Below are 12,375 nucleotides of genomic sequence, written 5' to 3'. Positions count from 1 at the left end.
TCTTTAGTAGAGCCTACGGGGTCTCACTCTGTAGATTGGACTTGTAGTGATCCTCCTGTTTTCAGCCTCCCAAGTGTTGGATTACAGGTGCACCACCACACCCAGTCTCAAATCACTGTCTCAGCCCACCCTGGGGGTGAGGCCGGCACCTCATGCAGGGGATTGAACCCAGGTCCCTGTATGTGCCTAGGCAGGCACTTTAATCTGCTAAGCTATCTGGCTGGCCCTTAAACCCCTTCTAACATTAACTGCCATTTTAAAAAAATTACCAAGTGATTGCATCAAATAAGAAAATTTCTAGGGCCAGTGAGATAGCTCAGCAGACTAAGTGTCTGCTTAGGCAAGTGCAGGGACTGGGATTTGAGCTCCAGCACCACATGTGGCGCTGGCTCTGCCCCAGGTGCCTTGAGCTGGCCACAGACCAGGTGTGGTAGTGCACTCCTGTGATCCCAGTGCTGTGGAGGCTGAAAAGAGGAGGATCGCTGAGAGTCCTAGCTGCATAGTGAGACCCTGTACAAATACATTAAAAAAAAAAGTTTCTATAGTTTTGAAAACTGTTGACTGCCATACATAGTAGGCTTATGAAAAGCTGTATTAAGAGTAGTATCATAAGTTTCTATAGCTTTGACTTCTAGATATCTGTGGCCTTTTTACTATCTGTTGTCATTTTGTGTCCCATACTCCAAGGACACATGTTGATCTCTCGGCATGTGGAGATGGAATGGTATGCGTCTCTGTAAAAATGGTACTCTTTTATGTGAATCTAAAGTGCGTATTTTCTATATTTTACAGTCACCTTAACCAGAAAACTCAGTTTGAAAATCCAGTGGAGGAAGCCAAAAGGAAAAAGCAGTTGGGACAGGCTGAAATTGGATCTTCAAAGCCAGGTAGAACATTTTGTTTGATCTTTTCTTCCAAGAATAAATTGTAGCAGCCAGGGAGGAAGGTAGCTCAGTAGGATAAGCACTCCTTGCAAGTACAAGGTCCTGAGTTCAATCCCCAGTACCACCAAAAAAAAAAAGGAATAAATTGTGAAATTTATATGCTGTATTAATGAAAGTAAGTTTGAATTTTTTGCTCCTGGGACTTTGAAATTCAAAAGAGACTATCTTAAATTTTGCCATTCTAAAGTTTTGAATAATCCTACTACCACATCTGAACATGGTGGGATTACTTGAGTTTTTTCTCATAATAGTATAAAAATATGAAATTATTGGGAGAAAAATTGGGAAGCTTTTTAAAAAGAATTTGAAGTTAGTTTTGAAAATTGAGTTGTTTTTTAAGTTTTAAGGTCAGGCCCTATATTAAATCTCTAGTTCATTATAGCTTCTCCTAGCTTAATTACTTAAGTCTAGAGGGCCGGGGAGATGGCTCAGTGGAATAAGCACTTCCCTGGCAAGTGCAAGGGCGTGAGTTTGATCCCTGGTTCTGCCAAAAAAAAAAAAAAAAAAAAAAAAAATTACGTCTGACACCTGTACTATTTAGGAGTCTACATTAGCCAATATTACTAATAAATAAATGTAGCACATTATTTGCCTACACCCTGAGTGTCATGTAGGATGGTAGGTATTAGAAATAGCAGAATCATTTGGGAAATATTGTTAAAATACATGCAGTTTTGATGATCCCGATCATACGTATTTTGCAAGTGCTGCCCAGGAAGCCCTGATAATGCTCTTGCATCCCTCCCTTCTTCCATCTGTCGCTCATAGCCAGGGATCTGTTTGCTCACAGCGCAGTGATCCAGTAGACTCCCACTTCTGTTGCCAGTGAGAAAAGGGTTTGGTTTTTTTTTTTAATATAACTACTTTTCTAAAATATAGATCCCTCTCTTAAATTCTGCAAACAGTTTGAACTTAACAAATATTTTTGAGCACATACTGTATGCCTAGTGTTTTGCTAGTGGCTGAATAGTCAAAAAATTAAGATAGGCTTTACCCTTAAAGAGATCACAGTCTAACACAGGCAACGACTGTTACAATCTGTGAACTGGGCCATTCTGGTAGAGTAGGTAAATGCACAGGTGTAGGAGCAGGTTTGCACCACATCTATTTTCGTTTCCTAAAATCTTTTTGTGTCTGTTTGTTCATCTATAAAATAAGAATAATAATAGTACCTGCCTCTTGAAGTAGATATGTAAATTAATGCATCTAAGGTGCCTACAGTTGTATCTGACATATGGTAACTGATGAATTAGGATTAATAAAGCTGTGCCGCTGTCATCCCTTATCTGCTGGGGATACATTTTAAAATCCTCAGTGAATGCCTGAAATCATGAATAGTACCCGAACTTCACCTTTCTCACTGTGATAAAGTCCCTGAGTTTATCACTCCTTTACGACCTAAAGGAGTAAAGGCTTATTTTGGCTTATGGTTTTAGAGCTGTTAGCGATTTCAGTCCAGTCGCAGGGCCCCATCGTTCGGGGCCTGTGGTGTGGCAGAACACATGGTGGGAGCGTGAGGGAAGCGAAGCTGCTCCTCTCCGTGGGCTGGAGGCGCAGAGGATGGGGTCCGTCTCCTCAGACCCCCTCCAGGCGCACGCCCCGAGGATGCACCTCCTCAGGCAGGCTCACCTCCTGAGGCCTCCATTCCCTCGCTGGAGACCAAATCTTCCCCACATGAGCTTTGGGAGGGACATTTATATTATGATGACAGCACTTCTGATAAACTTCCGCTTCTTCATTAAAGGAAGCTCTTTATGGCTCCTCTTTCTCTTCTCTTTGGCATCACTGCTCTTGTAGCTTCGGGCCCTTATTAAGTGAAACAAGTGTTCCTTGAATACAAGCACCACGATAGCCCGAGAGTTGATCTGAAAACCCAGGCCGCTAGCACATGCGAGACTACAGCAGCAGCCTGAAGAGCGCTGTGGGTGGCCCGGGAGGGTGACTCGTGTCCAGACAGCATGGGGCAGAGGGCGCAAGAGTTCATCAGCGTGCTCAAGACAGCATGGCACTTATAACTAAGGAACTGTATGTTCCTGAGAGTTTCCATTCCAGATTCATTTAAGCCTTTATCTTTTTGTAAGCCATGTTTTATGGATAACTTCAGTTTTACCAAAAGGCTGGGTATATTTCATTCTTTTGAAAACATCAGTATTAATTTTGAGTTGGCAAAGGCAACTTAACCAACTACAATTATGTTTGGTACTAAGAGATACACCTTTCAATAAAATTATTGAAATACCAAAAAAAAAAAAAAAAGTTTTGGGTTGCAGTTCATGGAATGACATAGCGAAGCCGTGAACTGTTGGGGACAACTGTCATGGGCTGAGAGCGGGGAGAAAATGAGAACACGGCAATGAGGAGAGGAGGGAGGTGCTTCTACCTTTCAAGTGACTCAGAAGAGCCCTACAGAGAAGTGATTCATTAGCTCAGTACTTTTCAGGGATTTAGTTTATGAGCTTAAGTTGTAACTGTTCTGCATCATCAAATTCTTTCTGATTTTCTTCCCTTTTAGGGTTTCCTTTATTTGAGGGTCTACAGGTTGGCTTTGTAGACTATATTCCTTGTAATTTTTTTTTTTTCTCAAACCCACTTTTTATTTTGGCTCAGATGTGGAAAAGTCACACTTTACTCGAGATCCATCCCAACTTAAAGGTATCCTTGTTCGAGCCTCACTGAAAAAAAGCACAATGGGATTTGGTTTTACCATTATTGGTGGAGATAGGCCTGATGAGTTCCTACAGGTGAAAAACGTGCTGAAGGATGGCCCTGCAGCTCAGGACGGGAAAATTGCGCCAGGTAAGGAGTTTTTCAGAATTAGTAACGAGTCCTACAACAAAAATGGCAGGAAAGATGTTTTAGGTATGCATGTTTAAAGAGAGTAAATGATTGTAACTGCAGTCTTTTCAGTTTATCCTTAAAATTAAGCAAATGCTGACTTGAGAAAGGGCCACTTTTACACTGAAGCAGGAACTGTTAGAGAAAACATACTAAGTTTATTCATTTTTGAATACTTAGTATAATTTTTTGATAATTCCTTGGATGTACAAAACTAAAAATGTATTAACCATCTGAGAAGGCCACTTCTCTGATATTCTTTGGTTAGGTAGGGTACTTCTGGAGCTATCTAACCTTTGGTTGCAACCTTGTTTTTGTATTTTAGGGAAGGGTCTACAGGGTGTTCAGGGTCTCACTACTAGATCGGACTCTCACCTGTTTACAGCCTCCCAAGAGCTGGGATTACACGCCACCATGCCCAGTCTCAATCACCGTGTCAGCGTGCCCCGGGGCAGGCCTGCGATAGCAGGCCTGGGGTTCGAACCCCCAGCTTCTGAGCCTGCTTGCAGGTGTTTTATACAATCTTTTTTTGAATAACACCCATTATGATATTTATAGTGGTAACCAGTTGTCGTAGCCTATAGTTTTTTTGTAAGACTTTTCATTTCCTTCGACTCACTGAGTAAAATTTAATGCCTGTGTTAAACGTGTAGGCATACGCATTACTGTTTTTACAAAGCTTCAGAAACATAAGTTGTCTTCTATATAGTTTTTCCCAGTCTTGACTTGATAATTGCTGGATACTTTCACGCTGGCCGACTGTGTGAGCTCAGGGAGGTACAGGACAGTGACTACGCAGTGAGCCCTCGAGGTTAGGTACCTGTGGCAGCAGGAATTCAGCGCTCAGCATTCAGCTGCTACTTTCAGTGTCACTACAGCTTTTCAAATCCTCTGTTCTCTCGGGTGCAACATAATACAGATTCCCATTTAGATTGTTCTACTATTGTGGCACTTTTTGGCTTCTTTTGGTTTTTTTGAGGTGGGTCTCCCGGGTCCAGGCTTGCCTCAGTCTTCATGTCTTCCTGTCGTAGCCTCTCAAATCCTGGAATTACAGGTGTATGCCAGAACATTCCCTCTCTTTCTCTCCTTTCCCCCTCTCCCCTCCCCCACCCCTCCCCCTCTCCTTCCCTGTCCTTCCTCTTCCCCTCCCCCTTTCCCTCTCCTGCCTCCTCCCCCTTTCCCTTCCTCTTCTCCCTTCCCCTTCCCTTTCCCTTCCCCTCCCTTCCTAACATTGTGTTGAGGATTGAATTTGTACATGCTAGGCAAGTGATCTTCCACTAAGCTGTATGCCTACCCTACCCCCTTTTTAAGACAGTCTTTCTGAGTTGCCCAGGTTGGCCTCAAAACATGGGATCCTCCTGCTTCAGCCTTCAGAGGAGCAGGAATGATAGTCCTGCACCAGCACACTAGGGTTGTCATGATACTTTGTGATACTGATACTGGTATTTTCAATTAATAATATGGATCTCTCATCTTATACTTTTCCAGTAAGTTGATAGAAACTATGCCAAGGAAAGTTTGAAATAATTAATAATTATATTTATAGTTATGTAAAATGTTTTACTATTACTTTATGAAATTAACAATCCCTAGAGATTAAGGTTAAAAGAGTCACACCTGTAATCCCACCATTCTGGGAGGCTGAGACAGGAAGATTGCTAGCTTGACAAGCCCAGCATGGGCAACTTAGAAACTTTAGAAGACCTTGTCTCCAAATAAAAATAAGCCTGGAGATGTCTATCAGTGTGAAGGTCTTGGATTCAGTGTAAACAAACAAATGTGTTTTTTTTTTTCTTTTTAAGTTCTCAGTTCTGACCTGTTTTATATTTTGTCCATGAGACAAATCTCACAGGTATTACATATATACTGTCATCATTTCATAATATTGTTTCAGATTTGCCTAAAACTGTTATCTAATATGCATAACAGTTCAATGGGAATTTGGGGGCTTTCTCAGGGAAGGAAAAGTCAAAAAATTTGCTTGTAGATGCTAGTTTCTACATCTTCTTGGACTATGAAGCAAATTTCCTCAGGCTAACTTTTGTTTTTAACATCATTCATGTTGACTTATTTTTAAAAGCAAGCCTACATGCAATAAGAAACAAAACATCCCTATTTGTCAATTTTTTTAAATAATCTTATTCAAATAAAAGCCATAAGCGTATGAGATAACAGTAGACAAATTTTTAAATTCAGTGGTGTGTTAAAAAAAACAATTAAAGGACCGGCAAGACGTCTCAGTGGACTAAGTGCTTGTTTAGGCAAGCGCAGGGGCCAGAGTTTGATCCCTGCCACTGCATGCTGCGCCGGCCCTACCCTTGGGCACACTGAGCCTGCAGTGGAGTCCAGGTGTAGTGGCGCATGCCAATAATCCCAACACTGGGGAGGCAGAAAATAGGAGAATCACTGAGTCAGTGCTGCGTAGTGAGACCCTGCGCGCGTGCACACACACACACAGCCAGTTGATGAATTTGGTGTTAAGTGCTCATAATAATTGAGAATCAGGAAAGCAAAACCAAATTTTGTAAGGATTAATTTGGCTAACTTAAATGAAAAAAAAAATTTGGCTAACTTTTCAGTGTCGTAACTAATCTATTGTCTTAAATAATGAATTCTGTTGAATTTTTTGATGCTTTCACTTTTTAAAAAGTAATTTATAATACATTCAAAATCTCTGGCCAGGGAGATGGCTCAGTGGAATAAGTGCTTCCCTGGCACTTCAGTTCTACATTTCTTAAACTAGCATGAACTTTAAGTACATTACCATCAGTGGATTCTTGAAATCAAGAAAGAAGATGGTATTTAAGGAGACCCCTCTTTGTTTCTCTTCTATGTACTAAATACTAAAATATGCTGAGCTTTGTTTAGATACTTAGGTGTGACTCAGAATCTGATAATAATGTTTGCAGATTTTTAAAATTATTCACTTAAGCTTGAAGTTAGAACTCTGTGGCTAAGATAATTAAGTTTAGACGTTTGTACATACTTTTTAGAGAGAAATTGTAAGATAGAATATGTTGGAAATCTTCTCTTTCCAGTAGTTAATGAACAGTAAGAGACTTCTAGAATTCAAATTTAGTGGCTAAATTTGGTTTTGCCTTTCTCTCAGCAAAAAGTCAGTTGATTTGGTGGTTTTAATATTCTTAACATGATTGTTTTATCAGGTGATGTTATTGTAGACATCAATGGCAGCTGTGTCCTTGGTCACACTCATGCAGATGTTGTTCAGATGTTTCAGTTAGTACCTGTAAACCAGTATGTAAGCCTCACTTTGTGTCGTGGCTATCCACTTCCTGATGACAGTGAAGATCCTGTTGTGGACATTGTTGCTGCTACCCCTGTCATCAATGGACAGTCCTTAACTAAGGGAGAGACTTGCATGACTACTCAGGATTGTAAGCCGGGAGCATTGGTTCTGGAGCAGAATGGAAAATCAGGACACACCTTGATGAGTGATCACCTCAATGGTCCATCTGACCCAAGTGAGCAGAGAGCATCCCTGGCGTCATCAGGCAGCTCCCAGCCGGAACTCGTGACTATCCCTTTGATTAAGGGCCCTAAAGGCTTTGGCTTTGCGATTGCTGACAGCCCTACTGGACAAAAGGTGAAAATGATATTGGATAGCCAGTGGTGCCAAGGCCTTCAGAAAGGGGATATAATTAAGGAAATTTACCATCAGAACGTGCAGAATTTAACACATCTCCAAGTGGTAGAAGTGCTGAAGCAGTTTCCAGTAGGTGCGGATGTACCATTGCTTATCTTAAGAGGAGGTGAGTAAAAGCACAACCAGGAAGTATCTTTACATTCAGACATTTATGTTTGCTAATTGTCCTTCATTATGGGTCAGAATGCGTCTTCCTAGGAGATTTCATTGGCAGTTAGTGTGCACTTTCCTTAAGTTTCTGTCTGATTGCTTCCATAAGGAGTATCTGGATCAGCATGTTTTAGTTCTTAGTGCTTTCATTTGTGTTCATTATGGATTTCTGACTCCACTGTATTCTTTTTTAAAATCTGATTTACAGCTTTAATGATTAGGGGATGTCGTGGTATTGTGCTACTGCAAATGAAATATAGCCTCTTAATTTCATTTTCTCTGTGATGACAATAGTAGAAATTGACCAGTGGTGCGTCATCTGGACCCCTGCAATGCATCAAAAGAGCTTTTGAAAAAGCTGCCGTCTCTGGAGAAGTGAAGCTTTGGACGGTGGAGCAGCCTGTTCTGCAGAAGCACTTCTGATGGCTTATGCTCATAAAGATTTTATCCTAGGCTCTAGAGTCTGCCCATAAGTGTTAATTAAATCCCAAAGTGCGTATGTGAGAAATGAAATTTTTACTTTTCAAAGTCATCAGCTGACATGAACCACTCCCACATTCTGTGAATTCATTTCCAAGGACCGTGCAGTTCCATGGCAGTAGCCTTTTTCAGATCCATGCTGATAAATGACTAGTATATTATAAAGAATGAAATTTAGTCCTTCACTCTTTTATCACTATGGGTTTTACTTTTCATTTTTGAGGCAAATGAGCTCTCTAACTTCATTGGCAATTTTTTCTTTATTCTCATTTCTTTGAACTGTTCTGACTTATTCTCTGGGTGATAGGGTAGAATGTGCTCAGTCAGGTAAAAATTTCTTGCATACTAGAGAGTTATCAGGGCTTCAACACATACAACAAAGAGACCAGGATTTGTTGTCTGATGGTTTGATGTCAGTTTTCTGCCTGGGCTATATGGGTGTAGAAAAGCTGTCAGTTAACCTGTCTATTAAATGGTAATAGCATTTATGCCTGGGGATTGTTGTAAAAACGAAATGTAATGCATGTACTGTATAATGTCCGGCACAGAGGAGGTTTACATAAAGAATTTACTAGCCCACTGAAAGTTGAAGCTGGTTTTATTGTAAACATAAGCAGTATTTATAATCTCAAAATGTGTACTGTGTTTTAAAATTTGGCTCCTTTTTTTAAGGTCCTCCTTCACCGACTAAAACTGGCAAACTGGTGAGTGTTGCAGTGGCTTTCGTTCTCCTTCCCCCGCCACACACAGTGCCGCGCGCATCCCCTCTGTAGAGCAGCCTGCTTCGGGGGTGGTGTGCTGGTGCTGGGAGAAGCCTCAGGCCCGCTGCCCTAGATACGGCTCAGAACTCACGGGAATGGTAGAAAAGCACCACGGGCTGGGCTGGGCTGGGCTCAGCTCGCACACTTAAGCCTTACTGCTGAAGGAGTACTAGGAGCCCACGCTGCCAATAATCATGTCCTTACATGGTGAAACCTGACACACCGAGGAACTTCCTTAGGATTCTTTTACTTTGTGTTTCAGAGGAGCACAGTAATACATGTTCTTAGATAGGAAACTGTTGCATCTCCTCGCGAGTACCCGGAGTAAAGGCATGGTAGTGCGTGTAACTCCCTAGGAACTATAAATGCCTACATTTAGATGACCTTCTTACATTTAGAACTAAGCAGAATTTTCTAAAATAATTGTGGCTTTCTGAGCTAAATTTGCTCATATCAAAGTGATACACTGTCAGACCTTTGACTTCTTGTGAACAACTAAGCAGCCTATTTAAGTGTTTTGTAAAGAAAAAGAACTTTAAAATGAGTGTACCAAATAATGCTTTTGCAGAAGAAGCTGTAGTACACATTCCTGGCTAAATAGTTATAATTCTATGGATATGGATATAAAGACAATTATATTTTAAAATCCTAATTTAGTTCTTTTTTCCTTGAAGTCTTTCATCTCAAAATTGAAAGATAGCTTCCCATAAGCACACAAGGGAAGACATCCAGCATTAAATGCATTAATTCCTTCCAGCCCGCCGAGTAAGTCTTCAGCCCTTTTACAGACTGCTGGTATCATCAGGTCACCTGGGGGCAGAAATTCCTTTTGTCCATTTGGTTCAAATTGCTCTGCATTTTTCTGCTTTTCTCTGCTTCCCCAAGCAGTCACTGTAATCTCTGTACCACCGTGTCTAGTTCATAATAGATGCCATTGCAGCCACAGTGACCTTGATGCTTTATATCTGACGGGAGGCTCTGGTGACCTCCAGGTGCTGTGACATGTGGGGAAGGGGAGAGGGCTGCCCTGACTCCTGCCATTGCCTGAGTATGGATCAGTGAGGGGTTCTGTGACTCCACACTTCATAGGAGCTGACCCTCGCTTTAGAGGGGCCGACCCCTGGCCCTCAGGAGTTTGTGCCCCTGTGATCTAGTCAGTGTTAATTACTTATTACAAGTGTGTGTAATCTTCTTGCCCTGACAGAAATGCAACATAATAAGCTGGTCTCAAAATCATTTTTAGGTGAATTATTAGATTTCATTTTAAAAACTAATCTTAAAGAAATCATTTTGCCTCAGTGTTATTTTGGGAAAGTTGTATCTGAGTAGGAAAAGTATCCAAATATGCTAGTCTGTTTCCTTTCTCAGAATGGTTGTCTGGCATAGGGTCGTTTTCCTCCATGTATTTGGAATGACTGAGCAGGGCTTTTAGTGTCATCTTTATGAACTAAATTAGAGCTAACGCTCCCTCTCCTATTTCCCTGAAAAGAATGTATTGTTTTACACATTTTCACTGAAATTAAATTCAGTGAGTTGGAAATGCGTATCGGAAGTTTGTGGATATATTTTCTGAGTCTTCTTGTTTTACTTAGAAATGCTGTCTTGGATCATGTTCCTCTTATTTCCAAGTCAGTTTATATCTTGATAGTAGAGAAAAAGACAGGATTACTTAAAGACAGGACTAAGTGAGGCCCTTCAGTTGACATCATTATAAACTTTGTTCTAATTCAGGGTAAATACTATGCTATAACCAGATATACTTGCCCCGGAAAGTGAATTCCTGCTAGACCACCACCTGGCCATGGCTGGGACCCTGCCACCTATAGAGCTATACTCAGTTGACACATCTAGTTCAGACAACAGTTTTATGAGTTAATCAACCTTCTTACTTCTGAAAAGTACTAAAGGAAGGCCCTTTTCCATTTCAGAAAACAGACAAAAAGGAAAGTTCAGGAAGTTTGGAGACCATAAACGAACCCATTCCCCAGCCTATGCCTTTTCCACCCAGCATTATCAGGTCAGGATCCCCGAAACTGGATCCTTCTGAGGTCTACCTGAAATCTAAGACTTTATATGAAGATAAACGTAAGTAGTTGTAGAATGTTCTAGGAGAGCACGTAATTAGATAAATTTAGGTTTTTTATGAAACTGGAATCTTCCCATCTTTCAAAACCATAGTGAGAATTTATTCCTTCATTCCAATGTCGATACATAGTACGCCGGGCTTCTACCACATGTAGGCAGTGTTCACACGTTTGTTTTTTTTCAAGACTGTGTAATAAGTGCCAGCTATCTGCAAGATATCGCATTAGGAACTTGGAATAGAGAGATAAATTGGTTCTGTAGGCCTTGCATCCAGAAATGTTATTAAATCTAAATGGAAAAGGCTAATGTATAATGAAGTGAGTGTAGAGATAAACACATGGATGCCTTCTGGTGTGGCTATGAGGTGGATAAGTCACAATCCCACGTCGTCTGGTCAGTATCTGAGTGTGACTAGCAGGAAGTGCGGGGTCACGTGTCATTCAGAAGGTGAAGCTGGAACCAGACCCTTCTCCCCGGCCCCCAGACCCTCCAGAGCGAAGAGCTCTCTGAGGCAGGTAAAGGCAGAGGCCGAAGGAGTGCCCTTGTGCCCTGAGCCAGCAGGGGCTGGTTCTGCAAGTAGTTCCGTTTGACTGAGTGGGCCTGGACGGGAGGGCAGTGAGGAGAATAGGAATAGATGTGGAGGGCTGGACAGCCGGAGCTGGTCACAGGGAGGATTGAAAGCCATGGATGGTTTTAACTATAGGGAAAATACCATTGGGCTTGTGTCTTAGAAAGGCTTTCCTGGCAGGAGTTAGGAGGACAGATCACAGAGGGGTCTGCAAAGTGGAAAGGAAGCCCGTCAGCTCCTTGGAGGAGTCCAGCTGTGAAGAGGAAAGAACTCACGAAACAGAAGCCAGTTTTTATACTTACTTATCTACTAATGGTAAATCTTTACCAATGTAAAGTTGCAAATTTAAATAGATCTAGTTTTTAAAAAATGATTAAAATAAATCTGCATCTACTTTGAAAAAGACATACAAAACATAATATTTAATTGACTGTGCTTATTTGAATAGTTGTAGATCTTTATCTTGATATCTGGGGGCTGTATTTAGAAAAATGAAAACCAAGTGTAAGCATAGCAAAGCAATGATTGAAGTTAGTGTAGCTATGTATAATCCCTTTCTTAGAATTCCCATTCGTAGCTTAGGATATTCTTAATATAGGTAGAAACTCTGCAGCTCTATTGGTTTTCACTCATAAAACAAGTTTGACTCAGACTCCTCTAATTTCTGAGCGTCTATGATCCACTTTCCCACTGCAACCCCATTTCCCTCAAACCCCCGCCACACTGCTGGGTACTAAACCCAGAGTGTCGTGCATGCTGAGTATGGTTCTACCACTGAACTACACCTCAACCCCCAAAGTTCTGTGATTCTAGTAGAAATGTTTATCAAAAGAAGTTTCTCTCTCTCTCTCTCTCTCTCTCTCTCTCTCTCTCTCTCTCTCTCTCTCT

The 12,375-nt window shown here is 41.3% G+C and overlaps 1 protein-coding gene across 1 annotated transcript in view; it reads left to right on the top strand.

Moving 5' to 3' along the window:
• Magi3 (membrane associated guanylate kinase, WW and PDZ domain containing 3) overlaps positions 1 to 12,375 on the top strand; it is a 253,253-nt gene that overhangs the window by 206,739 nt on the left and 34,139 nt on the right. The window contains exons 8-12 of the mRNA XM_004641696.2: positions 793 to 887; positions 3,552 to 3,740; positions 6,944 to 7,549; positions 8,746 to 8,777; positions 10,763 to 10,919. Coding sequence (XP_004641753.1) covers positions 793 to 887; positions 3,552 to 3,740; positions 6,944 to 7,549; positions 8,746 to 8,777; positions 10,763 to 10,919 — 1,079 coding nt within the window. The remainder of the gene's footprint in view (positions 1 to 792; positions 888 to 3,551; positions 3,741 to 6,943; positions 7,550 to 8,745; positions 8,778 to 10,762; positions 10,920 to 12,375) is intronic.

The sequence above is a fragment of the Octodon degus genome, unplaced genomic scaffold (genome assembly GCF_000260255.1).
Source record: "Octodon degus isolate 3935 unplaced genomic scaffold, OctDeg1.0 scaffold00140, whole genome shotgun sequence".
NCBI lineage: Eukaryota > Metazoa > Chordata > Mammalia > Rodentia > Octodontidae > Octodon > Octodon degus.
The sequence above is the reverse complement of the archived record's forward strand: the minus strand, read 5'-3'. Positions and strand labels throughout refer to the sequence as shown.